The 27718-nt window shown below is 52.2% G+C and overlaps 1 protein-coding gene across 5 annotated transcripts in view; it reads left to right on the forward strand.

The window, feature by feature from the left end:
- GLT1D1 (glycosyltransferase 1 domain containing 1) overlaps positions 1 to 27718 on the forward strand; it is a 98931-nt gene that overhangs the window by 47806 nt on the left and 23407 nt on the right. For 4 of the 5 annotated variants that reach the window (XM_059139879.1, XM_059139880.1, XM_059139877.1 and 1 more), the window contains exons 6-10: positions 450 to 506; positions 12076 to 12171; positions 12734 to 12783; positions 23839 to 23882; positions 25036 to 25156. In XM_059139879.1, coding sequence (XP_058995862.1) covers positions 450 to 506; positions 12076 to 12171; positions 12734 to 12783; positions 23839 to 23882; positions 25036 to 25156 — 368 coding nt within the window. The remainder of the gene's footprint in view (positions 1 to 449; positions 507 to 12075; positions 12172 to 12733; positions 12784 to 23838; positions 23883 to 25035; positions 25157 to 27718) is intronic. The other variant, XM_059139881.1, reaches the window with a different exon arrangement.

Consider the following 27718-nt stretch of genomic DNA (forward strand, 5'->3'; position numbering starts at 1 on the left):
GTCACAGTGAGCTGTTAAGGGTCGCCTGAGTGCCCTACATCTTAAATGTTCGGTTCAGAATTTTAAGCTTAAATCTGTTCAAGAAGATGAGATGCCAAGGCTAGCAGGCCATCCCGTGTGATGTGGGGAGGGCCCAGACTAGGAGTTTTAAGCAGAGACATAATTCGTACGTGGGGCCGTGACGCAGAAGCCTGCTGCCTTAGTTAGAGACGCGGCTGGCCCACCCAGCCGTGGACGGCGAGGTCGGGGGTGGGGGGTGCCTTTCCTCGCTTCGGACCCGTGGGCTCCCTTTGAACGTCCCGTGCGGGGGGAATGAACAGGCGTGCACAAGGCACTCGGAACTTTGAGCTCCTCGTAAGAACCGCCTAGGAGACCATTATTTGCACGTGGACACAAGGTAGCGGGTCGCATCTAATCAACGTGGCTGCTCTTTCTCTCCTTCGACCCAGGAGTCGTGACTGTACCAAACGCTGCCTTCAGCTGGGACACCTTCCTCCGCCGCTCAGGTGAGACATTTTGACCAGGGTGCTTCCTGTCCAGTGGCGTGAGGTACATGGGGTACTCCTGGGGTTCTTCAGGTCAAAGGGAACAAGGGGCCGGGGAGCGGGAACTGAGACCAGGGTACCCTGGCTTCTCTGTCCCAGAGACATCATGAGTGTCTCTTCCTTGGGAGCATGGGACGGAGAGAGGGTTTGGAGTCTTCTGTGAGATATGTGTATACCCGTGAATATTTTGTTTCCTCCGGTTTACCTGTTTTCTTCTGGTTTATCCATTTTCGATTAATGGTTAGCACTGAGCCCTGACCAAGAAACCTTTGCCTGCTCAAAGTCCACAGAAGGCTTTTCCCTATTTCTTTTTCTCCATAGTGTTAACGTTTTAGCGCTTTCATTTGGATTTTAACCCATCTGAAATTAATTTCTGCGTGTGATACGAGGAGGAATCAAAACCCCTTTCTTCCTGCATGTTGTGCTAGTATCGTTCACTGAAAATGTTCTTTGCTGAATCGTGGGTTTGCAGGACGTTGAGCTGGTGCTGTGAGTCGGTAACTCGGCTTAGCAGCTGTTTCGGCTGTTCTAGGTGTTGTGCGTATCAGTACGTTTCCACCCACCTGTCACTATCTAATAAAACCCCGCTGTATTGATCTGCAGATGAATTTAGGGAGAATGGAGAACGTGATCTGTCCACCTTGTTGAGTCTCATTTACCTTCATAATGATTTGTACAAGTCTGTTTTTTTAAAGAAACGGGCGCCTGGGTGGCTTAGCCAGTTAAGCATCTGCCTTGGTCTCAGGTCATGATCTCAGCCCACATAGTGCTTCCTGCTCAGTGGGAAGCCTGCTTCTCCCTTTCCTCCTCTTCCCCCTGATCGGGCTCTCTTTCTCTCAAATAAATAAAAAATTAAGGATTTTGTTATTTTTGATGCTACTCTAAAGGTTTCTTAAATTTTATTTCTGAATTGTTTGTTGCCAGTATACAAAAATACAATCTATTTTTTACATCATATCCTAAAATCTTATGAATTTATTAATTCTAATCAAAAATCCTTTGTAGTATTGAGTTCTACAGACTTATTTGACCAACCCTTTTTTAAACACATTGCCATGTCGTGATGCAGGTGATACATACATTTCCATCTTCATACATTTGCCCAGTTTTTTTAAAACATACTATAAAATGTGCCCATTTTATAATTAACATATAATGTATTATTTCCCAGGGGTGCAGGTCCATCAGTCTTACACAGCTCACAGCACTCACCATAGCAGGTGCCCTCCCCAGTGTCCCTCACCAGCCACCCCATCCCTCACCAGCCACCCCATCCCTCACACCCGCCCCCCTCCAGCAACCCTGTTTGTTTCCTGAGATTGAGTCTCTTACGGTTTGTCTCCTTCTCTGCTTTCATCTTGTTTCATTGTTCCCTCCCTTCCCCTGGGATCCTCTGCCTTGTTTCTCAAATTCCTCAGATCAGGGAGATCATGTGAGAATTCTTTCTCTGACTTATTTTGCGTAGTATTCCATTCTGTATATGAACCACATCTTTTTTGTTTTGTTTTGTTTTTTATTTATTGATTTGACAGAGAGAGAGAGAGATCACAAGTAGGCAGAGAGGCAGGCAAAGGGAGAGGAAGGGAAGCGGGCTCCCCACTGAGCAGAAAGCCTGATGCAGGGCTTGATCCCAGGACTCTGGGATCATGAGCTGAGCCAAAGGCAGAGGCTTAACCCGCTGAGCCACTCAGGCTCCCCTGAACCACATCTTCTTTATCCATTCATCTGTTGATGGACATCTAGGTTCTTTCCATAGTTTGGCTATTGTGGACCTTGCTGCTATAAACATTGGGGTGCACGTGCCCCTTCTGATCACTACATTTGTATCTTCGGGGTAAACACCCAGTAATGCAATTGCTGGGTCATAGGGTAGCTCCATTTTCAACTTTCTGAGGAACCTCCACACTGGTTTCCAGAGTGGCTGCACCAGCGTGCATTCCCACCAACAGTGTAGGAGTGTTCCCCTTTCTCCGCATCCTCGCCAGCGTCTGTCATTCCTGACTTGTTAATTTTGGCCATTCTGACTAGTGTGAGCTGGGATCTCACTGTGGTTTTGATTTGTATTTCCCTGATGCCGAGTGACGTGGAGCACTTTTTCACGTGTCTGTTGACCATTTGGATGTCTTCTTTGCCAAAATGTCTGTTCATGTTCTCCGCCCATTTCTTGACTGGATTATTTGTTCTTTGGGTGTTGAGGCCTGGTTGTTTTCTTTGGAACACCTGAAAACAGAATCTCTGGGTTAGGTTGTTGATGCCCTTAGAGCTTTCGTGCATAGTCTCCTGAGAAGGCGGCACCAATGAGCATATCACAGTATCTTTGAATACAGGAAGTTTTCTTGCCCACCCATGAGCCCCATAAGTGTATGCTCTTGGGGACTGGGCTGAGCAGCCCCGTCATTCTGCTGAGGGTGTGGGAAGCGCCACCACTGACCCACCCAGCGCAGTGTAAAGGGTAAGAACTCTTCTGTTCCAACCCCCTGTTTCTTGTGAGGGTCGACGTTGCCAGGGTACTGTTGGGGGGGAAGGGGGGCTCTGACGTTGCAAGCCTGACGTAAACTTCAGAGGGGAGCTGAAAATGCAAACCACAGCCCTGTCTGCAAGCAAATGTGCAGACCCCAAGCCTGTTTCCTCTCCAGAAACATCAGACAGAACCTCCCCCTACACTGTAGGTCAGCGTTAGGGCTCAATGAAAAACGAAAATTTCCAAGCATTTTATAGAAACCATTTTCCATCAGCCTCGGGGCCAGCAGCAGGGCTGTTCCCCACGTCATGGAGGAGTCCCAGCTGCCCCAGTGCTCCGTCGCGCAGGGAAGCACAGGCCATTACTCAGATCCAGCCGGGCCCGCTGGAAATCGCCTGTCGGGAGGTTATTTCAGCTTCTCTATATCATGGGATGCCGCTGGCGCTGTGACTAACAGTCATAATTTCCAAAAGGAGAGTGATTTTTCATCGAGCCTGTAGTCTCTGGTTGATTGTTTCGTTGGTCTTATTATGGAGTGATTAACGGGACAGCAGCAGGATGGGTAAGACTCCTCAGACCTGCTGGCCGGCAGCTCCACCTTCACGGGCATAGTTAGAAGCCATGACCGTGGCCGGGACCCGAGGCAGAGGGAGGCTGGCGGTGTCACGGTCGCCAGCTCGCTGGTCCTGGCGTCTGGTGGAAGCAGAGTTAATGGGTGTCTCTGGGTTTTATGAGCAGCTGTCTGTTCTCATCTGTGGGGTCGTTCATCTTTTTCGTCTTTTGGACTCTGGAAATGGATGGTCTTCCCCACCCGTCCTCAATCTCAACCTGGCCTCCGGGGCCCGTGACTGATTTGTCACTTCCACTTTGAGCTTTAGACAGTGACAACAAAAAAGCCGGTGAATTCAGGGCCGGTTCCTAGCCCTCAGATTCTGAGCCCCTGCATCGTACCAACTGCTCACCTGGCAGTCACAGGGGCGGGTGGGGTGGGGTCTCCGCAGCGCGCCCATCGACGAGCGCCTGATTAGTCTCCAAGGGCTTCTGCCTGCCGCTCCGGTCCCCAATGTTGATTTCATGATGTGCCCTCCTTCCGGCTGTCTGGGTCCTTCTGAGACTATCGGTTCTCCCTCGAAGCCCTAGCTACCAAACTGCTAAATCTTTTTAAAACACTGAACGATGTTTATGCTAACCAGATACCATGTTCCAACATACCAGCTAGGGAGAAATGAAGAATAAAGTAGGTTACAGGCACTGAGTGGCATCATTACAGTGTTTTACATGCTGTTTACAGTAGTTATTCTGATCAGAAGATAAACGTACAGGAATCAGGTCAGTTACCTTGGAGTTTTTATGTACATTTCCATGTCCAACTTGAATGTTGCTACAGTTCAATGATGCGTGATTTTTGCTTTTAAATGTCAAGAACCAGGGCGCCTGGATAGCTCAGATGGTTAAGCCTCTGCCTCCAGCTCAGATCAGGATCCCAGTCCAGGGTCCTGGGATCAAGCCCCACATCAGGCTCCCTGCTTAGCAGGGACCCTGCTTCTCACTCTCCCTCTCCCTCTGCATGCCCCTCCCCTGCTGTGCTTTCTCCCTCTCTCTCAAATAAATAAATAAATAAATGCCAATAACTGCCGCATCTAAAACAGCAATTCTATGTAAGCCACCAAACCCAAAAAACTGTGAAAGCAGGAATTTGACCAGACCTTCCTGATTTTCTTTTCTTTGTATCTCTATTCTTAACACATCTATTTAATTTTCTTCTCTCCTCCTTTCAATTCTGTTTCTGTGTGGAGACTGGACTATGCCAAGCTTGGATGGTAGTGTTTTGTGTTCTTGGCCAGGCCTCGGAAACCCTTTGTTGTTCAGGTGGGAAATTGATGTTACCAGATCCCTTGATATTTTCACAGCCCCCAAATCAAATTTTCCAGCTAAAATCCACTACACATCTAATGCACTCAACTGAAATCCTTGGATTCTTTTTCCTTATAATAACACATGGGCAAAAAACAAATGAACAGAGCGGCTAGAACAGACGCTGGGAGAGAAAGTGGCTTCACGCAGATCAGGTTAGTTCTGTGGAAAAGCTGACAGGTCAGGCAGAGTGCTGGGCAGCATGGAGGGCGCTCAGCCCGTGGGGACCAATGCCTACCCAGTAACGGTTATCAAACCATCCCAAACACCTGCAGACTCAACTGTGATCAAAGAGAAGAGGAGCAGCAATTCTAGGAACACAAAAGCGACCACTTTCTGGAAGGTGGGACGTGCGGAGAAGTGAATCCAAGGCGACATATGGGAAGAGAGACAGACGGGGGCAGGCTCCCAGCAAGAGAGAGCAGCAGAGCACAAAAGTAGAACTTTCGAAGTCTGCTCCACTGAGGGACGTCGCTCCAGAAGCTAAGCAGGGGTACAGCCCTTGCAGGGACAATGTGGTCTCAGGTCCCTTGGGGTCACAGAAAGAGTGGGGGTGCCTGAGTGTGGCAGAGCTCGCAGGTATCAGAGCAGGGAAGGTGGCTAAAGGGACAGAGCTGAGGAGTGGGCTATCAGCTCGGGGTAAAGTTAAATCGTGATCCCTGACTCTGTCGGGATACTGCTTTTTGAGCTGGTACCCCACAAGTGGCAAATCTGGGGAGACACCCCCCCCAACTTCCTCCTCTGGGAGGAGCAGCATGGGAGTGTGCTGCAGGAGTCTGCTGGGTTTGGAGACTCCAAACAGTGCCGTGCACTAGAGACAGACCTGCTCGGTCACAGACCACATGAGCACAGAGCACAGTCAGAGACCAGGGAGAGAGGAGAATTTGAGATCACCAAACCAGCCCTACAAGAAATTTTGAAAGGGGCCCTCTAAGCAAAGAGAGCCTAAAAATAACATAGAACAGAAAGGAACAGAAACAATATACAGTAACAGTCAGCTTAGAGGCAATACAATGGCACTAAATTCATATCATTCAACATTTACCCTGAATGTAAATGGCTAAATTCCCCAATCAAAAACACAGGGTATCAGAATGGATTAAAAAATAAGAAGAAGAAGTCCTACTGATATGCTGTCTGCAAGAGACTCATTTTAGACCCAAAGACACCTCCAGATTTAAAGTAAGGAGTGGAAAACCATTTACCATGCTAATGGACATCAAAAGAAAGCTGGGGTGGCCATCCTTTTATCAGATAGATTTTAAGCCAAAGACTATAATAGGGGATGAGGAAGGACACTATATCATACTTAAAGGGTCTGTCCAACAAGAACATCTAACATTTGTAAATATCTATGCCCCTAACATGGGCGCAGCCAATTTTATAAACCAAATAATAAAAAAAATCAAAGAAACACATCAACAGTAATACAGTAGTAGCAGGGGACATTAACAGCCCCCAACACTGAAATGGACAGATCATCTAACCAAAATATCAACAAGGAAATAAAGGCTTTAAATGCCACACTGGACCAGATGGACATCACAAATCTACTCAGAACATTCCATCCCAAAGCAACAGAATACATACACATTCTTCTCTAGTGCACATGGAACATTCTCTAGATCAGATCACATCCTGGGTCACAAATCAGGTCTCAACCGGTACCCAAAGACTGGAATCATTCCCTGCAGATTTTCAGACCACAGTGCTCTGAAGCTAGAATTCAATCACAAGAGGAAAGTTGGAAAGAACCCAAATACATGGAGGCAAAAGAGCATCCTACTAAAGAATGAATGGATCAACCGAGAAATGAAAGAAGAATTTTACAAATTTATGGAAACAAAGGAAAATAAAAACACAACTGTTCAAAATCTTTGGGACACAGCAATGGCAGTCCTGAGAGGAAAGTATATAGCAGTACAAGCCTTTCTAAAATAAGGTCTCAAGTACACACCCTAACCCTACACCTAAAGGAGCTGGAGAAAGAACAGCAAAGAAAGCCTAAAGCCAGCAGAAGAGAATAAAGATCAGAGCAGAAATCGATGAAACAGAAACCAAAAGAACAGTAGAACAGATCAACGAAACTAGGAGCTGGTTCTTTGAAAGAATTAGTAAGACTGATAAACCCCTGGCCAGACTTATTAAAAAGAGAAAGGACCCCAATTAATAAAATCATTAATGAAACAGGACAGATCACAACCAACACCAAAGAAATACAAACAATTATAAGAACATATTATGAACAACTATATATACTCCAGCAAATTTGACAATCTGGAAGAAATGGATGCATTCCTAGAGATGTATAAACTACCACAACTGAACCAGGAAGAAACAGAAAACCTGAACAGCCCCATAACTAATAAGGAGATTGAAACAGTCATCAAAATCTCCCAACAAACAAGAGCCCAAGACCACACAGCTTCCCAGGGGAATCCTACAAACATATTTTTTTATTTTTATTTTTTTTATAAACAATGTGAGTGCCTGGTTTAGCACTTCTTTTTAAAATTTTATTTATTTTACAGAGAGATCACAAGTAGGTGGTGGTGGCGGGAGCAGGCTCTATGCTAAGCAGAGAGCCCCATGTGGGGCTCGATCCCAGGACCCTGAGATTATGACCTGAGCTGAAGGCAGAGGCTTAACCTACTGAGTCACCCAGGTGCCCACTACCAAACATTTAAAGAAGAATTAATACGTATTCTGAAACTGTTCCAAAAAATAAAAATGGAAGGAAAATGTCCAAACTTACTTTATGAGGCCAGCATGACCTTGATCCCCAAACCAGACAAGGACCCCATCAAAAAGGAGAATAACAGACCAATATCCTTGATGAACACAGATGTGAAAATTCTCACCAAAATACTAGCCAGTAGAATCCAATAGTCCATTAAAAGGATGATTCACCACGACCAAACTGAATTTGTTCCTGGGCTGCAAGGGTGGTTCGACAACCACAAATCAATCAATGTGATACATTAATAAAAGAACGAACAAGAACCATATGATACTCTAAATAGATGCTGAAAAAGCATTTGAAAAAGTACAGCATCCTTTCCTGATTAAAACTTTTCACAGTGTAGGGATAGAGGGTACATACCTCAATATCATCAAAGCCATTTATGAAAACTCCACAGCGAATATCATCCTCAATGGAGAAAAACTGAGAGTTTTCCCCTAAGGTCAGGAACACGGCAGGGCTGTCCACTGTCACCACTGCTATTCAACATAGTACTAGAGTCCCAGCCTCGGCAATCAAGACAACAAAAAGAAATTAAAGGCATCCAAATCGGCAAAGAAGTCAAACTATCACTCTTCGCAGGTGATATGATACATTATGTGGAAAACCCAAAAGACTCCATTCCAAAACTCCTAGATCTCATACAGGAATTCAGTAAAGTGTCAGGATATAAAATCAATGCACAGAAATCAGCTGCATTACTATACACCAACAGCAAGACTGAAAAAAAATTAGGGAGTCAGTCCCATTTACAATTGCACCCAAAACTATAAGATACTTCGGAATAAAGCTAACTAAAGAGGCAAAGAATCTGTACTCAGAAAACTATGAAGTACTCGTGAAAGACATTGAGGCAGACATGAAGAAATGGGAAAACGTTCCATGCTCATGGATTAGAAGAACAAATATTGTGAAAATGTCTATGTTATCTAAAGCACTCTACACATTTAGTGCAACCCTATCAAAATACCATCAAATTTTTTCAAAGAAATGGAACAAATAGTCCTGAAATTTATATGGAACCAGAAGAGACCCTGAATAGCCAGAGGAATGTTGGAAATGAAAAGCAAAGTTGGCAGCATCACAAGTCCAGACTTCAAGCTCTATTACAAAGCTGTCATCATCAAGACAGCATGGTACTGGCACAAAAACAGAGACATAGGTCCATGGAACAGAACAGAGAGCCCAGAAATGGATTCTCAACTCAGGTCAACTAATCTTCAACAAAGCAGGAAAGAATGTCCAGTGGAAAAGGGACAGTCTCTTCAACTAGTGGTGTTAGGAAAATTGGACAGCCACATGCAGAAGAATGAAACTGGACCATTTGCTTACATCACATACAAAAACAGACTCAAATGGATGAAAGACCTAAATTTGAGACAGGAATCCATCCAGATTCCTGCATTGTGGGAATGCAAGCTGGTGCAACCACTCTGGAAAATAGTATGGAGGTTACTCAAAATGTTGAAAATAGAACTGCCCTATGACCCAGCAATCACACTGCTGGGTATTTACCCTAAAGATACAAATGTAGTGAACCGAAGAGGCATGTGCACCCGAATGTTTATAGCAGCAATGTCCACAATAGCCAAACTATGGAAAGAACCTGGATGTCCATCAACAGGTTCATGGATAACAGATGGGGTTCATACAGACAATGGAACACTACACAGCCATCAAAGAAATGAAACTTTGCCATTTGCAACAACGTGGACGGAACTAGAGGGTATTGTGCTGAGCAAAGTCAGTCAGAGAAAAACAATTATCATATGATCTCCCTGATATGAAAAAGTTGAGAGGCAACATGGGGGACTTGGGGGGTAGGGGAGGAAAAAATGAAACAAGATGGGATCGGGAGGGAGACAAACCATAAGAGACTCTGAATCTCACAAAACAAACTGAGGGCTGCTGGGGGGTGGGGGGAAGGAGAGGGTGGCTGGTGATGGACGTTGGGAGGGCATGTGCTACGGTGAGTGCTGTGAGGTGGGTAACACTGACAATTCACAGACCTGCACCCCTGAAACAAATAAGACATTATTTGTTAATAAGTTAAAAAATAAATAATTTTTAAGGAGACTCCACACCCAGTGTCGGGCCCAACACAGGGCTTGAACTCACAACCTGAGATCAGAACCTGAGCCGAGATCAAGAGTCAGATGCTCACCTGATCGAGCCACCAGGTGCCCCAGGAACCAGCACTTTAAAAAACTGAAATGGGAGAGAAAACATGAGAGTTCCTCGTGTGTAACATGGCTAACCCGGGGGCTGTGTGTGGATGCAGACACATCTGTCATGCGGACGAGGCTTCCGTACCTCATGTCCAGCTCACTGCGAGTCACAGAACGCTGTCCTTGGTGGGTCACTCTCTCCAGGCTGGCTTCCTCGGGGTCCTGGGTAGGGGTGGGCGGAGGCACACTTTTCCCGGAGTCCCCAGAGCAGAAACCAGACCCCGCGTCACAGTGAAATAAAGGGACAGACTCATTTCCGACGTCATGCCTGTCGTGTGGCACACGGAGAGACGCCGGCGGAGTCTTTCTGCCAAGACAACAGACAGGTTTTCAGACCGGGCTGGCTTCGGCTCCCGTCCCTGGGTCATCTCTGTGTTTGCTTTGCTGCTGTACTTTTTTTTTCATTACTTCTCCCCCTTTTTGGTACATTCATGTGTCTCTACCTTTCCTTCTTGTCTTCTTGTGTATTTGCACACATATTCCAGGTACATTGTGATGACGGGGTCTGTGATGCTGTGTCCCACCCAGGGGCTCACATCTGGACACACAGCCCTTCGGGAGTTGTTCTAAATATAAAAACAATGTGCACACGTGTGCATGTGCGTATGTGCACACCCACGTGCCCTGGGCCCTGGGCTAAGGCTTCCCCATATAGTTAACAGCACATCCCCTGGCTTTCTCCTTGTCCCTCTGTTAACTTTCCAATGTCACCAATAACTGATTTTCATGACGATGCTTGTGATTTTTGTCGTCACTGGACATTCACTGTCTGGCTTCAGCTTCACTGACAGTTCCTGCCTCGGAAGGAGGAATTTATCTGTGTCTCACACTGGTCCTTCCAGTCCCTTAAAGGAATTCTTCAAGTTATCATTCATTAAGGGGAATAGCTTGTCACTTGGCCTCAAAGTCCTCTGGTCGGGGATCCAAATTCTGCACATGGCTTCCAGCTGGGACTTTCGGTCACACAGTACATCTTGTCCTCCTAGGGTGAGTTCCGGGGTGCGCAGCACAGTGGGGGAGATCCTCCACAACCCCCCGCACCTCGATGACATTGTCAGCGGTTACTTCAGACCGTGGGGACACCCAGCCTTACCGCATGTCACAGTCAGTACACAGCGTGTGTGGTCACGTGGAGGTGGCACAGCCATGTCCCCGTTGCTCTGACGACGCAGCCGTGCACGGCTCACAGTGGCAACGAGACACTGGAAGTGCGTGCAGCGGGGAGCGGCGAGATACACGCGGGCACCGAATCCTCTCACCGGCCCGATTTGGGGCACAGGCGTATGCATCTGGAATGATGTTTTAGGTCGGCGTGTGTTAACCGCACGGATCATTTCTGTCGGATCACTTGCCTGTTGCTGTACTTCAAACCACCTCAGCACAGAGGGGCTTAAAGAGCCCCGGTTTCCCGTGGCCTTGGGGCTGGCGGCTGGGCCCGGGCTCCGGGGCGGATCCTGCCGGCCGCACCTGTCTGCTGCTGGCCCACGCTCCCTCTGCGGTGGGCCGAGGCCTGCAGCTCCGGCGGGGTCGGCCGGCCCTCTCCCCGCAGATCTTCGTCCCCAAGGAGGCAGCCGGCCTGGCTGGGAGGTGGCAGTGCTCTGTGGGGTGAGAGACAGTGACACGGGGCTTCCCACGGCCGCGACCCGAAGTCACTCGCTGGCCTCCCCCCGGGCTCTGTGGGCCAACACTAATCCCGAGGCCGGCCCGGAGCCGAGGGGTCATGAAGCCAGTCCAGCTCTCGGGGAGAGGAGCCACCATGCGACCCAAAGCCTGCAGTCCACGCACCCATGGTCATGTCCATGTTAGTGTGCGCTGCTCAGTGAACACGCGGACTCAGGGTCACGTCCCCGCACGAAGCCCCCTCACTTGCATGAAGGAAATGCTCGTCTAACTGAAATTCTAGCCAAATGCTTTCCAGGGCCTGTGGCTCACACTTCGTAAGAACTGCTCTTTTCTCGCTGCACAGCCCGTTTCCTGGGCTGAACTCCGCTCAGGTTTTCCCACCGGGAGGGGCAGATCATTCGTGCAGGGCACTGTGTGAAGGTTATGGGGGGCGGCGGCGGGGGTGGGGGGGCAGGTGCGGAGGTGGGAGCCCTGTGGCTTCGGAGCGGCGCCTCGGGTCTTTGCTCCCGTGGTGTCCAGTGCCTTCTCCCCACTAAGAACACCTGAACTCTTCCCTTGCAGGGATTAACCAAAGTGCTGATAACTTATACATCTTTCTCCTGGTGTGTGGCCTTAGACAAGTTAAGGACCCTCTTTACTTGGTGGATGTGTTCTCAGGTACGTTTTGTTGACAGAATTGTTTGGGGTCTGGTCTTGGCCTACCTGTCTGTAGGATTTTCAGTCTTCCCGTCTCCGTCTTTCCACATGAGCAGAGCCGCTCTAGGTGGGTGCTCTGGAAACAACCAGAAAAATAAGAGCACTGGGTGGTGTCCATTTCTACTCTCCTGTGCCCTCGGCTTCTGAGGAAATCACAAAAACAGTGAATAATTGTAAGAATAAGATAATCTTACCTGGAAATGTTTCACACATGGCAGTTTGTAGGACACGTTTGGAGATTTGCTGCATTGATTGAATCACCCCTAAGTCCACACTGGCTTGTGGAGTGTTTCCTCCTGGTTGTTCCAATAGGGGTGAGATCCAGATAATGCACAACATTCTAGAAAAAGCATTTTACTTAGAATAATACAACGTTCAGTGTTTACATTTCAAATACATAGAATTCGACTGTTGAATGAACAGTGATAAGAAATAATGTATATTATCATATAATTAACTAAACTTAATTACGTTTCCATCTATGGCATAAAACCACTGAAATTTTTTTCTCTTTCTTCCCAAGAATGGCATCGTGAAGAGCCTAACGTCTACATGGTGATCGCAGGCCCCGCAGTAAGTCCGCGCTCCGCGCACTCTGCTCCCCTCTCCGTCTCTGTACTTCCTATGTGTTTTCTAAAATTAGTTGACGTTTCTCTTTAACTACGTTATTTACCTCCTGTTAAAGTAATTAACGTCTGCCTTTTCATGAATGACAACCACGTGTAAGGGTGAGGAGGTTTTGTAATCCCTCGCAGCTCACCGACTGCTACAGCGGGAGGTTTCCATGGGGATGCGGCAGTCCGAGTTGGTGCGTGGGGCGCCCGGGGTACGTGGCCCCCGTACCTGAAACTCCTCTACGCTGCACAGCAGCAAACCACACAGAGCCGTCCCTTCGCCGAGCACAGGGTGAGCTGGCCGACTTGCATTTAGGACCCAAGCGGTGTGGGAAGTAACTATCCATAAGCGTGGGAGAGCAGAGGCCAGCAGAAGGCCTGGGACACCCTGTGTCTCGTTGCACGGGCCTCCAGGAGAGTTGCTGCTCCCCTCAACAATGCGGGTTAAGCACATGCAGCTCTGTCGCACACGCAGGGCCAAGCACTCAGGAGTCAGAGCATCAGGGTGGAGACGTCTCCTGAGAACGAACTGTGATTTACAGTGTGTGCTGTGGGGAATGAAGCAGGCTCTGTCCTTCCAGTGGGGAGCAATAGGACCGTGCCCCGTGGGGTGTCTATGCCAGGGCAGCAGATGGCACACCCTGGGGAAGGCATCGCTCATTTCCTTGGTCCTGTTTGCCAAACCGGGATAGTTGAGCTTGTGACCGCGCCATGTCACCCACTGTATTCATGGGGGCGCCCCTGAGAACGTGAACGAATGGGTTCCCGCACACCGCCATCTTACCTGCTCTGCACACTCTTCTGTGGGCTCCGGCTCCCTGGGGACACACACGGCATGCGGCGGGGGACACGCACTTGTCTCCGTATGCCCAGACTTTTGGAGACAGTACGTTGACCTGGAAAAAGATCCCGTAATCTAATAAAAATAGCGAGGGCTCAACTCTGCCCATGAGAAATGAAGCACCCCACATTCAGTGCGAGTGTTTGACGCACCACGCACTCACACATACACACACGCCTGCACACGTGCTCGGCTGCAGCCTTCCGGTGACAACAAGATGACCCGGGGCCCCGCTGCGTGTGGAGTCCCTCGCGGCCGAGCTGTTTATGATGAGGATGTTTCAATTGTTTCCATCCTTCCGTCTGAAGAGCGTTACTGGAAGGAAAAGTTTGAGTTAGATGCCGCAATCCCCACTACCGGAGAGAGAGAGCCTCAGACTCAGAAGTTAGCGATGTGGTTTCTCGTTTGCACTATTTCCGTTTTCATGGTGATGGTCTATTTATGGCATGTGATGCTGGCTTCCAACTCGGAAGACTTTCAAAATAAATTGCATTAGTTTCAGAAAAATATTCAATAAGGAGCCGTACAGATGGTACGCAGATACGACAAATTACAAAAACGCGCGCAGCGGCCCGAGTCCGGGGAACGGCTGTTATCAAGTGTTCGTGTCCGGGTGCAAGAGACCCCACAAGTGGCCTTGCTGGACAGAAGCGCCGGCCCACGCCCCACCACAGACGACCCCGTCTGCCAGGGTCTCTGTACCACATTTCCGTGTGCGGAAACCTGCCCGGGGGCTCAGGAATACTCCAGAAGCAGGAGCTCGTGACAGCAACCCCTTCCCCAGAAATGGAGACCCCGGGGGCACCGGAGCTGGGGCAGTGGCCGGGGGAGGGGCGGCAGGGAGGGCCACCTGGCCCTGGCGTCCCCTCCCCGGACCCACCTGTGTCCCTCCGTTCGGCCTGCCGGCAGCAGGGGACAGTCCCAGGGTGGCTGCCTCCTGAGGGCTTCTCGAGCGCTGGTCTTCCGGGAGACACGGTTGTCATCTTGTCATTTCAAATGAACGGTGACACTGTGTCTCACATCACAGAGAAACGCGGTCTTTCTACCACTTGCTATCATGCACACATGGGGCCTACAACGTGCATCGCTGTTACATCTCTCTGTGTCTTTAGCTTCTGGAAGAGGGTCATGGTTGGGCGCCAAGGGAGGAAGTGCAGGTCTGTGGCGATGCTGGACAGCGCATCACCAGGAGCGCTCATGATTCCAGAGCTCCCAGGGGCTGCTCCGCCGGAGTGACAGCCCTGCAATGCCAAAGAGCGGGGCTTGCTTGGCAAGTGCAGGTCTGAGACGAGCCCCAGGACGGTCAGGAGCTTGTGGACAGCCACCTTGGTCTGCTCTTGTGGAGCAAAGACCCCAAGCAGTGACGGGGGGTGGGGGCTAGGAAAGGGCACACTTGAGTTAGGGGTCCAGGACCCTCCATGAAAGGTTATGACCAGAGACTCACGGCCCTTCAGCTCACCGATCACCAGCGATCGAAGGCGCGTCCTCTACAAGGCGCTGCACTATCGAGAACCAAAACCCCCGCGGGAAACGGGAGGTGCCTCTCTCGGCCGCAGGTCTGCCCCTCAGCAGAAGCAGGAGTCGGCGGGTGCCGTGTCATGGACACACTCCGCCTGGAGCTTTCCTGAGGTCCACCTGCTTCTCCCCCACTGCCCAGGGAGACGGTTCTCCCCTACCTCAGTCGGCTTCGGGTAACGCGGCGTCACGCCCTTCCTGGCCCGAGTACAGAAGTGCAGGCTTCGGCTCTGACACATTCATACACGTCTGGTCCGTTTGGGCAACAGTATCCCATGGATGGGCTGGCGGACCAGCACCAGAGACCTGGTCTCCTGACCTGGAGGCTGGAAGTCTGAGAGGGAGGTGTCAGCGAGGCCTCTTTGTGGCCGAGGGACGCTCTCCAGGGTCATTTGGGAGACCTGATCCCATCGGTTAAGACTGATCTTATTTCTAAAGCCTCCACCTTCATGACCCACTCACCTCCCAAAGACCTCACCTCCTGACGCCATCATCTTTGGGGGTTCAGATTCAGCGTATGAATTAGGGGTGTGGGGGACACAACAGGCCATAGAAATACCCCAACCTCATAAGAGGTCTCTCTCAGACCTAAGGGGAAAACAAAAAGCCCCATCCGAACCGTGGTGCCATCTCAGCAGACAGGATAATTTGAGCTTCTAAAAGGCGGCATCGAATCCACAGGGTCACAAAGTCCTCCAGACAAGTTGTTCTCTTCTTGATTCTTTGCGTCCCACGGAAGACAGACGTGATGCATCCGGACGCACATCTCAGATCCCCCGGGAACCTGGGCAGGCTGGTGTCTAAGGCTCACTTGTTTGCTTCCTAACCGTGACCTGGGGTACGCTGGTGAGTGTCCAGCAACCGGTGCTCGTGGGGAGCAGAGCGGGGAGCCGTTCTCTGAAAGCCCCAGTGGCCTATTGCCACAGTGTGGAAGCTTCTGCCACGGCCAGTTCGCAGTTAACGGGGGGACATCTCTGAAGACAGTGGAGATGCACGCGCTCGGCCGGTAGGGGCGGGCAGACCCAGGCAGCACAGGGTACGTGCACATGCACACACACATCACCGGACGAGCGTCTCTAGACGGGGCTGCTCTCGCTTCGCGCAGCTCTGCACTCTGGGCCTTGCTCTTGACGCGGGCTCCACGCCCAGCAGCGCCTGAACACGACCGAGATAGAGACCCAAGCTGAGATCAAGAGTCAGATGCTTAACTCTGGTCCTTTCTGGAAGACTGTGCTGTCCCTTGCTATATGATGCTGTTCTCTTCCATGGTATTTTTAAAAAGCTTGTTTTTGCCCAAAAATCAATCTCATGATTTGCTTCCTAATCTGACATGTGAAAATCACCGACTTGGCCATGCCGGACGGTGTCTGTCCCACTAGGCGTCATTCTCTCCGAGGCCAGCGTGCAAGGCAGCTCCCGCCATGGGCGCCTCTCCCCAGACGGTGGCCTGGCTCAGTCGGGACCGGCAGCTGTGCCCTCGCTGACCGCCCGCCCAGCCCAGCCCCCACTTCATCCTTACAGGATCTCCAGACATCTGTCTGCTTTCATGGCCGAGGATTCAATCTGACATCATGTCTGAAGACCAAACAAGGTGGGGGGGTCAATTTTACACTTGAAATTGAATCCTTGCAACATCGGTGATTAATCTGGAAATGGATTTTCAAAGTGGGTCAGAGTTCAAACCTTGGGACACACCAAAACCCATGCTTTAACGACTCTGTCGAGTAGGAGACTGCCGTTATTTGTGGCGTCTGATGGGGATTCACTCCTCATTCTGTGTCGTCCTCTGTTAACTGCGAAGCTCCGTGGCTGAATAAACGCTTTCGCCTCGAATTACAAAGAGGTCACGTGCTGGCTTCCCCGGACAAAACTGCACTGACTGTAAGCTAAGGCGTCTGGAATAGTCTCTCATTAGGGAATCGTCGCGGTGCACACAGCAGGGGTCCCTCTGGTCCTTTCTGTGCATGGAGCCCCGTCACATGGGACACACCAGTGAGGAAATCAGCACCGCTCAGCCAGCGTCCCTCGGCCGCAGGCGTCACACCAACTCCAGCAGATGCAGCTTACAGGAAGACAAGAGCCACCAAGAAGAGTAGCTGGGGGCTGGAGGTCAGCCGGGAGGTGCCGTCCAGGACGCCCCCTGGGGAGGAATGAGCTCCACCCCCTGCATAGTCTCCGGATCCTTCGGTTCCAGGTCCGGGACCCAGTTCGGGTTACAGCCGACCCTTTTGTAGGGAGAGGACTAGGCACCCGGCTCCACTTTGACCAACTGTGTCCACGGGCAGAGGTGAGGAGGAACCAAAGGAAGGGGCTCTGGCAGAAGAGGTGGAAGCTGAAGGGTCTGAGGGGAAAGTGGACGTCCGCGGCTCGTGCGGATGCCCTGTTGGTCCGGACGTGCCGACGGAGGAGGGGAAGAGGTTCATCGGTCAGTTGATGGCGGAGAACAGCCACAACACGGGGTCCCTGCGCTGACTTCAGTGCTTTCCTTCGGGGAAACGGAAAGGAGGCCCCCCGGTGGGGGAGACTGTGCCCGGCTGCCCGTGTCTGCTGTGTCCTCCTCTGGGTGGGCTGCTGGGCGACAGCCGTGCTGAGCAGAGTCTCTGCAGGAGACGAGGCCACCGTTATTTCTGCTGCTGTTCGTTCACAAGGACACTGTGCACCTTGTTATAAATGCGTGTGTGTGTGCACGCGTGTATGCTCACATCTATAAAACTGGGCTGCTTTCTTCAGTCCTTCAAGAAGTTCTTACTGAGAGCCGCTGTGTTGTAGACATACGGAGCATGTGGCACAGACATGACACCTGCGGTCACGAGACACACAGTCCAGTCAGAGGACAGATGGGGACTGTGTCCGCAAGGGAGGGCCCGGGGGCGGTGGGGCGTTCACCGGCTCCTGCCACCCCATCCCCCGCCCGGCCCAGAGGGCATGGCGTCACTCTGCCCGCCGAGCGTTTATCCGGTCTAGTCCCGTTTATGAAATTGTCACACGAATGTCCTTAGGTCGCTTCAAAAAAATCACAGATGCTGTGTATGTTTCATTTTTTAGATGCCAGACGTGTTTATCTCCATGGCCATTCTTAGCCAGAAAATTTTAAAATGGGGATCTCCGTCCCATACGGGATCTCCTTAGTCACTCATTTAGACCCTGTGGCATCCTCCGTGTCCCGCAGCAGGTCGTTCTGTGCCGCCGGGTAGTACGGCAGTTTCACACTCGGACCCTGGAGTGAGCTGGGAGTCCCCTGCCTGTGTCTCAGCTTCCCCATCAGCGAAGTAGGCATGACCAAGACAGAGCCACCTGCCTCACCGTTTCTCGCGGGCACTGAGTACTGGGTCAGTGCCTCGAACAGCACCTGGCTCACGGGCAGCGTCCCAGATGACGTACGTGGGAAGTGCTGCACGTGCGAATGTCTCCTTGGGGCCCGGACACGCTGGGATCCCGGGTTAGCCGCGGGACGGTCTCAGTCTGGCTTTGGTTTCCTATTAAAGCTGCTTTGATCTCTCCGTTCAACCATTGTAGCAAAGCGTGTGGCTTCTGCTTCCAGGAGGGTCTCGAGTGGCCACATCTGCTGGCGCTCCTTGATAAGGAGTGTGGTATACGCACTCGGTCTGAGCGTGACAGCTTAATGACTTCCCACGGTAGCGTCTTCTATCAAAGATGATTCCTTAAGCCTGGGAATCGAAACAATATCTTCAGCTCAGAAATAAATAAGCTTAGGGAGAGGAAATGAGAATCTTCTTTGCTCCTTACAATGCTTTTGCTTTTTAAAATTTCATAAGGTGCTTTCATTACATAAAAAAATCCACCTTTTTTCCCTGTATCTTGTATTTTGTTCCACTTGGCTTCACTGGGAGATTTGAAAATGAACCGATGTGGAAGGTAAATCCCAGCAAGTGTAATGCAGTGTCAGCTTCCAGCTCACAAGTGGTTAGACCTTCAGCTGAATTTCAGTTAACGTGCTAGTATTTCAGCAGACTCCTAAAGTTTTCCTCGATGAATTGCTTTTTTCTAAGCAGTTAATTGTGACAGAAGCAAGCTAACAAAACTAAAAATGAGGGATCTCTAACTGAAAACGATCATATGTAAAGTAGGAATTCGACAATTACTATGGAAAGCCAAAAGAAGGCTTTCATCGGGCTGTCTGCTTTTTCATGATAAGCTATTGGGATTATAATGTAATTCCATTGTTTAAGATCATTTCAACAGAAAGAATCAGGAATAAAAACGGAAGGGAAGGGCCAGGCGGAAACCATGCATTTAGCGGCTGTTATCAGGCAGAGCACTGTGTGCAAGACACGGGGCCTGGCCTTGGAGGGAAGGACATGGACACGGGGGCAAGCGGACAAGCAGCGGACTAGGCAGGCCTGCGTTTGTAGCAGGTGGAAGGAAGGGGGGGGAGGAGACGTCGCTCCTGGTTTGGATGATCAGGGAACGTGTCCCACGGAGGGGGCGTCGGCCAGGGACGGAAGGGTCATTGCTCGTGGCAAGAGTGGCAACAGTCAGGGAGGGAGCGAGAAAGCTACAGACAGGCTTATCGTGGGAAAATAAACAGGTACGCAGGTAGTGATTCCGTAATGCACGGTGCTGTTCCGTGAACTAGTTGATAAAACCCGAGGACACGGCAGAGAAGCAGCAGAGCGTGGTTTTCAGAATTCCGTCTCCGGGCCCGGCACCCTTCCAGCTGTGTGATGGTCGTTAAGCTACACAAGCTCTCTGAGCTGCGCAGTCCTCTCATGTGAGGTGGGGTTTTCACATCAGGATCGCTGGCAGGAAGTAAGTTAATGCACGCAGAGAACGCAGCGTAGGTTAGGCCCAGAGACTGTGGCAAGTAAACACGGACTCCGAACGGCCATAAACACCAAATCATCCAGAAGTATGAGTTTCTCCTTTGAAGATCTTTCGAGGAGTGGGGAGCGTGTTGCAGGCTCCAGGGGTCCATCTCTAACCCTGGCACTGCTTCCAGCTGGCCCAGCGCCCCCACAGGAGAAGGCGGGCAGGCAGGGAGGCCTCAGAGCAGGGTTCCCGCAGAGGCACTTGGCCAGGCCACTGGCTGCAAAAGCCGCCTGCGAGCGGGCGCCCTCTGCTGGTGGCTGAAGAAATCCTTCCGGGCCCGCACGGGGCGTTCTGGAAGCTGTCCTCCGACCTCCCTTTGGACGGCTGGTGCAGGAACTGCCCTGGACTTCCTGCAGATCCGAGCTTTCGGGCTCAGCTGTAGGTGCTGTGCGGGAGGCAAGTGAGGCCTATCGGGCTATTTGGAAGACACCAATCTATGTGCTGTCCACACCAGGTGTGTGATAATGTTGCCAAAGACACGGTTGGCAGGCTGCACGCGTGGAGAAAGTACTCAAGAACCCTCTGGACGGGAAACAGTTCATTCTCAAAAAAGCAAAAACCACGGCTCCTGGAGGGCTCAGTCGGTGAAGCATCTGCTTTTAGCTCAGGTCATGGTCTCAGGGTCCTGGGTTCAAGCCCGTATCAGGCTCCCCGCTCTGCGGGGAGCCTGCTTCTCCCTCTGCCCGTGCCCCTCCCTCGTGCGCATGCTCTCTCTTGCCCCACTCCCAAATGAACAAATAAAATCTTAAAAACAAAAAAACCCACAAAAGGTTCTCTTCTTGTTACTGGTGGTCCTGTAACTTCCCCCCGTGGGGTCAGCAGGTGCCCAGATACATGACTGTGAATGGAAATCCAGGGGCAGAAGTCAGGTCTTGGAAGCATTTCTACTTTGATTTGTGTGCAGATGTTTAACATAGAAGTAGAGACGTGTAAAGCACTTGTGCAGGTCAAAAGGCTTTGGCAAGAAACTTAAGCAACTGAAGTTTGTAACAATCATACACAAACCTGTGAAGGCTTTCTGGATCGTGCAAGCATGGGGATTTTCTTAGTACGAGCAGATCATTTATGGATGGCAGCTAAACGGCGTTCGCCCATCTGTAGCTCACACGGGATCCCAGCCACGTGCAGGCTCTTCTCCCTCGTAAGTGGTCCTGCGTGTAGGTGCATCTGTCTTCTGGCCGTCCGGTCACCTTGCTCTTGAAATACATTAAACTCTAGAAACACCTTCCTGGGGATAGTTTCAGTGTTCCCTGCGCTTCCAGACTGGCTGCGCTGGCTTCTGGGATATATTCCAGTCGGTGCCAGCGATCTGAAGGATTTGGGGTCCAACATACGCACGCTGTTCCCTTGCCAAAAGAGACGGAAATGAAGTTTCTGGAAGGCACAGCGTTTTTTCAGTTGGCACGATAAAGTAGACGGACGTTGTCATATTCATCAAACCGACTTGTTCTGAAACTCTAATACCTACCGCTAGAGCGTGAATGAGAACAGAAGTGGAATCTGCACCCCCTGCTAGCTTGTCAGGAGGACGGGACAGGCCGGCAGACACTGTGTTAGTAAAATGTGTTCCTGCCCTCCTCTGTCTGTGTCTTTGAGGAAGTGCTCAAGATCTGTCGACACAGGGCATCAACTTAAGAATAGTTGTTGTTTTAAAAATTATTTTAAAAGTGGTATTTTTAAAGTTATATTTAAAAGTAGGGCGCCTGGGTGGCTCAGTGGGTTAAGCCGCTGCCTTCCGTTCAGGTCATGATCTCAGCGTCCTGGGATCGAGTCCCGCATCGGGCTCTCTGCTCAGCAGGGAGCCTGCTTGCCTCTCTCTCTCTCTCTCTCTGTGCCTGCCTCTCTGTCTACTTGTGATCTCTCTCTGTCAAATAAATAAACAAAAATCTTTTAAAAAAATAAATTAAATAAATAAATAAATAAATAAATAAAAGTTATTTAACAAGTTGTTATTTTAGAAGTGCTATCTTTAAAGTATTTAAAAATATTTCATGGTTGCCAGCACGCTGCACAGAAGGCCAAGGGCAAAGCCGAGGTCCGCTGGCTGAGTCTGCACCGGGGCCAGTCAGATGCGAACGTACGCTGGGCTCCACCCCGGCTGGGCTCGTGGGAGCGCTGGGACAGTGGGACAGTGTCCCCTCACATCCTCCGGGTACCCCCGAGAGTAAGGCCACCGGAGAAGAGGCCACGTGCTCCAGCCGTCCTTCAGTCTGGCTTCTGAGGGTCACAAGTGTGGGCGTCCCTGTGCGAACACCGCGACGGCTGCCGGGCGCCGGGGGCGTCTTGCTCTCCCCGCTCAGTGCCGGGCGTGCAGGCGTGCAGGCGCGAGGCCGCGTCTCCGGGAGGGTGTGCGGGTGCGGCGCGGGGGCCGAGGTCTGCAGCTCTCACACACCTTCCACAGGATATCGCACTTCTCCTGGAGGCGCCCCTAAGCCGTCGCTGCGGCGCCTCGGACAGTCCCAGGCACTGAACCACTGGGACCCATTCAAGCCTCCCCACCCTCCTGAGGCCCTGTGACAACTGCCACTCTGCAGCCAAGGAAACTGAAGCCCAGAGAGGTCGCCGATGCAGGCGTGGCCGGGAACTTGTGAGCAGACGGGGGGACCAGAGTGCATGAGCCCCACACGGCCCGCGCCGCCTGTCCTGGCCCTCACGGGTCTACGGATGGGTCGCTTCAAACCCCGAGCCTCGCTGCAAGGGGCAGGAATCCCCGGTGTCCCAGAGCCCCCGATACGCTGCCTTCAGCCTCCGCGTTAGTTCACCACGTCAGCCGGCAGGGCCCCAGGGACGCGCGCGGGCCCTGTGCCAAAGGACACTGCTTCCAGGGGCGAGACAGGAGGAGATCTAGGCTCTAGGATGTTAGGTTGTGACTAACTCAAGTTTTACTTGGCTTTTTCTTTTCCTTTTTTACGAGATATAATTCATGTGCCCTCAAGATCACGTTAAGGTCTGTAACCCAGTGGGTTTTAGTATGTTCACGCGGTTTTGCAAACGTCACTCTAACTCGGGTACACTTGCATCCCCCCAGGAGAAACCCCAGACCTGTCAGAGCCCCTCCCCGGCGTCTGCACCCTCAGTCCCTGGCAGCCACTGCTTTGTCTCCCTTCTCTTGGGATTTGCTCATTCTGGGTGTTGTGTGGCTCGGACTCACCTCGCATGTGGTCTTCAGTGACCAGCCACTCGCACGGAATGCCGTGTTCTCTGGGGTCATCGTGCTGGGGACGTGTCAGCATTTCGTTCCTTCTCGTGACGGATTATGTTCCCTCGTGTGGAAGGGAAGGGGTCTGTCCGCCATCAGCTCGATGGACGTGCCCTTGGCTTTAAAGCTGTGCTTCTGAGAAGGTTCCCTATGAAACACAGAATGTTAATTTGTCAGATCTTTTGTCTTGGATATGCGAAGGATTCCAACTCCTTCTGCCTCAAAGGTTTTATGACAGAATCTGCCACTGCAGTGAATGACGCAGACCCTTCCTTCCGCGGAGTGCCCTGTGTGTGGCTCACAGACTGCCCTGGGGCTGGGCCTGCCTTCTGCTTCCAGACCTTGACCTTGCGGGGGGCGGGGCACTGTCCCAGGGGCTGCTGCAGGCTCTGGTCCAAGGCGCCCCCAACAGCAGACAGGAGGGCGAGCGCTTTTCTCCGCGCCCCTTCCCAGGGTCCCCCCCCCCCCCCCCCCCCCGCCCATCATGTAGTCGTGCAGCCTGAGCGTTAGTGCCTGTCGCACTGGGTTTTTCCTCCCTGAGTTGAGTCTGGCTCTGCAGCCATCATAGGCCGTTCTCGTGAGACCCGGGCTCACAAAAGGCTTTTCCTACAATCTCTGTCTCTTTTCAGGTCGACCCAGTGTTCACGAGAGAAGTGAAGGCCAGAGTAAAGAGGTAAGCGGAGGAGACGAACAGCGTCCTGCGGGAGAGGAGCCCGGCGGCCAGTCCCTCACCCCGCTCCTGTGCCTGCACCACACTCACCGCGCCCAGGCTCTGTTCCAGCCGCCCCGTGTCACCTCCCCATGGCCCCAGGGGGTCCGGGCGCTCCTGCTCCACCCCCCCCATCCCCACCCCCACCCCCACCCCCACCTGACAGGAAGGATGCCGGGCTGGGAGCCTGAGCAGCCCCCTCAGGGGGTGGAGATGGTGGAGATGCTCGCACTCGCAGGGAAATGCTTTGAAGTTCTAATTTCTAGTTCATCTTTGAAGTTCTAGTTTCCAACGATCACTCTGGCAAAAACTAAAAGACCTAAAGTATCAAGCACTTGGTGGAACCGAGGGTTCCGAGGGTGCGTTTGCCAGCCCGTTCCAGACGGTCCAGACATGGGCTTGAACACGCGGCGGCTACTGCCTCACATAAGAAACCACCAGATGTGGCTGGCCCCGGACCATATCCTGAGGGTGACTAGTGGCCCCAAGGCCCCTCCAGTGCCTCCCAGTGTTTAGTGGGGGTACAGGAAAGGGTAGGGACCAACAGGGCCATCTCCCGTTTGGGTCGGCCCCTTTAGATGGTTTCCCCACGGCCCCCCAGGACGGCCCCTCCGTGTCACCGGCCACGGTCAGCACAGGGGACTGGGAAGTCCTGATCTCTCTGCACAGATACGCAGGCGTCTTAATCACTCGCCTGCAGATAAAATCACACACAGTTAATGTGAGTGTGGAGAGGGTGTTGCACAGACGCATCAGTGTTGCTGGATAAAAAACCCAAGACAAAACCTCTGGGCGGTGGGCACCAGGGCGCTTGTTGTAGTCTCCATTGTAGCACTTCGTTTCTGTTTCTTGTATGTCTGCTACTGTCCAAATATTCCAAACATTTGAAACAAGATTGTGTTACTAGAAAAAGTGGCCAGAACCTACGTTTGACCCACAGTACCTGGGGGCATGAGTCACAGCAAGGGCGGCTCATCGGGGTGGGGAAGGACGGAGACCCCCGCCCTACTGCGCGGTCCTAAGGCTGACTTCTCCGTCCGGAGACTGGCTGTCCTCCCCCAGCCCCCTCCCCGCCGGACTCGCAGAGGCAGAAAGCTGTCCCCTGCTGCTGTTTCAGGACGGCCGGGGTGCGGCTGCTTGGAGAGATGCCCCAGGAGGACCTGCACGCGGCCCTGAAGAACTGCTTTGCGGTGGTGAACAGCTCCGTGTCTGAGGGCATGTCCGCTGCCATCCTGGAGGTGAGGCCCCAGCGCGAGCCCCCAACATGGAGCCGGGAAGCGGCAGCCCCTCCCGGTCTCATTTGCGGGGGTGTCCTTGTCCATCAAGGTCTGCGCCACTCAGAGCCGTGGAAAACCGCTTTCTTGGGAACCTCAAAAGTAGTTTCTATTTGTGTGTTTGTTTTACTTAACAGAGAGAGATCACAAGCAGGCAGAGAGGCAGGCCGGGGGGTGGGGGGGAAGCAGGCTCCCCACCGAGCAGAGAGCCCGATGCGGGGCTCGGTCCCAGGACCCTGGGATCATGACCTGAGCACGAAGGCAGAGGCTTTAACCCACTGAGCCACCCAGGTGCCCCTCAAAAGTAGTTAAAAAATAGATACATATTTCGTTTCTCTTTGCCATTTGTCCTTGCCACCTACAAAATAAAACAAGGTCACCTCTCTGACCTGCAAGTGTCCTTGATCGAAGGGCGCAGCCGTTGTAAGAGGGGCCAGGAAGCAGGGTGACCGTGTGTTTGGGCAGGAAGCCCCCTTCGTGCTTTTCTTCTCCTCCTTTCCCGTGGGCTCTGTCATCCCGGACTGCCGGGGACGACAAGGGTGGGAACTCGCGCATGTGGGGGGTGGGGGAGCACCACGGAGCAGGGGTGACAGGTGCACGGGGAAGGGGTGGGCAGGGGCGTGAGGGGAGAGCTGATCCCCTCATCTAGCATCCGGCTCCGGAAAGGACTTTTTCCTTTCTCTCATTTTGTTGCTGCATCCTCGCGGGCTGGCCTCCCTTTCGAGAGCGAGCCCAGCACAGGGCGGCCTCCGTGTCCCCATCCAGACCAGCACGCGCTCCCGGAGCTCTGCAGCAGGTGCCGGCACGCGGCAGGCGTGCGTAAGTGCTGGCGCGGGGACCTGCTGGAGGGCAGGCGCTGGCGCTGGGCCTCCAGGTCTTCGGGGCAGGCCCCACGCATCCAGTCTCACCAGCTGAGAAATGGCTGCCGAGAGCGCCGCCGCCCTTCCGGCCACCTGTCCCACCTGTCTCCTCCAGACGCGAGCTGAATCCACTGAACTTGCTGCCTAAAGGTACAGTTTAGGGTTCGCACAGCACGGCACTTCCCTGAAGCAGCCGAACAGGAACCCTCCCTGCGCTGAAGGACCGAGTCACGCCCCCTGCCTAGTGTCTCCTCGTGGAGTCCTTTAAAGAAGCAGAACACAAAACCCAAAGCAGCATCAGGGCCAGGAAAGAAGTGCCACATCCGGCCTCGATGCTGGAGCGCGCCACGCGGACCGTAACCCCCTGATCTTCAGGCGGAGGCGGAGGCGGACCCCAACCCCAGCCGGCCCGGTGGCCCCCGGCCCGGTGGCCCCCGTCCCCGGAGCCGGGCCCTTCGCTCTCTGCTGCAGCTCCAGAAAGGCACGTTCTCCCGCCCCAGCCTGGACTGGGCTGAACTGCTCCCTTGTCTGGGAGTACGGGTTTTCTGGCCCAAGGTCCGAAGTCCTGGCGAAGCAGAATTCAGGGATGACTTCATCACTGGCACGTGGCGCTGTCACTGCCGGTGACTTGCTGTCGGATCTCATTTCCTTCAAAGGCAAGGCAGCTGTTGGCAAATCTGTCTTAAATGTTGACGTTGTGCTCCTTTTGAAAACTCCAAAATAACCTTTGGGTTGAGGGTTCTGAATGAAGCTGATTTTAGGGGAGCGGTCCTCGTGCCTGTCATTAGGACCCATTCAGATGACCGAAGTGGTTAATCACAGAATGAATGCGCATTGCTTTGGAAGGAAGGGATCTTTCGACCTCCCAGAATTAGCTTTGTTTTCCCATGGAAGCATATAAAAATCTCATTTGCTAAAATACATCTCTCACGGAGAGACTCCAGATATCAAGCTCGAGCTGGAAGCGTGAGCCATAGGGCAAACATTCCTACAGCGAATGTGTGGTTTCAAGTTTGGGCTTATTACAGAGTTGACTACCCCACACAGTGAAACGAAATAGTACAGAAAAGTTTGTTCTTACCACAGTCCTCCGACTTGGGTTCTCCTCCCCGCCCCAGAACAGGCGCATGCGCAGGCTACCCTCCCGGTCCATTTCCACTGCCCCGGGGAAGGAAGACCGAGAAACAAGGCAGTTTTGGGGCTCTTGGCTTCTGGACCGAGACCCGAATGATTGCAGGCTCACTGAGGGGCTCTCCGAGGACAACTGTGACTCTGTGCCCTTTTGGCTGTGGCTATTTCACCAAAGTGTCGGCTGTGTGGCCGTGCTGTGCCCTTCCCACTTAAGAAACTGAGGCGTCACATGAAAATGGTGTCACTGGCGTTTAGTTCGGGGTGGTCGGGAGGGGCCTGCAGGGAAGTGAGGAGTTTTTCAAGGCACAAGATGGTCTCTTGCATCCAAGCATTGCTTCCCAGATGCCTGGGCATCCGTGTTGAGAAACATTCTAACTTGAGCGACATAAGATCTGAGTGCAGTGCGGTGTGCTGGGGGCACTCTCCGACCCGCCTGGTCCCCATCTGACAGGCAGCTGTCACTGCACTGGACACGCACTGGTCAAGGCTGGGGAAACACAAGCTAGCCTCTCCACCAGAAAACCCGGAGTCCCGG

This window comes from Mustela lutreola, chromosome 11, assembly GCF_030435805.1.
Source record: "Mustela lutreola isolate mMusLut2 chromosome 11, mMusLut2.pri, whole genome shotgun sequence".
NCBI lineage: Eukaryota > Metazoa > Chordata > Mammalia > Carnivora > Mustelidae > Mustela > Mustela lutreola.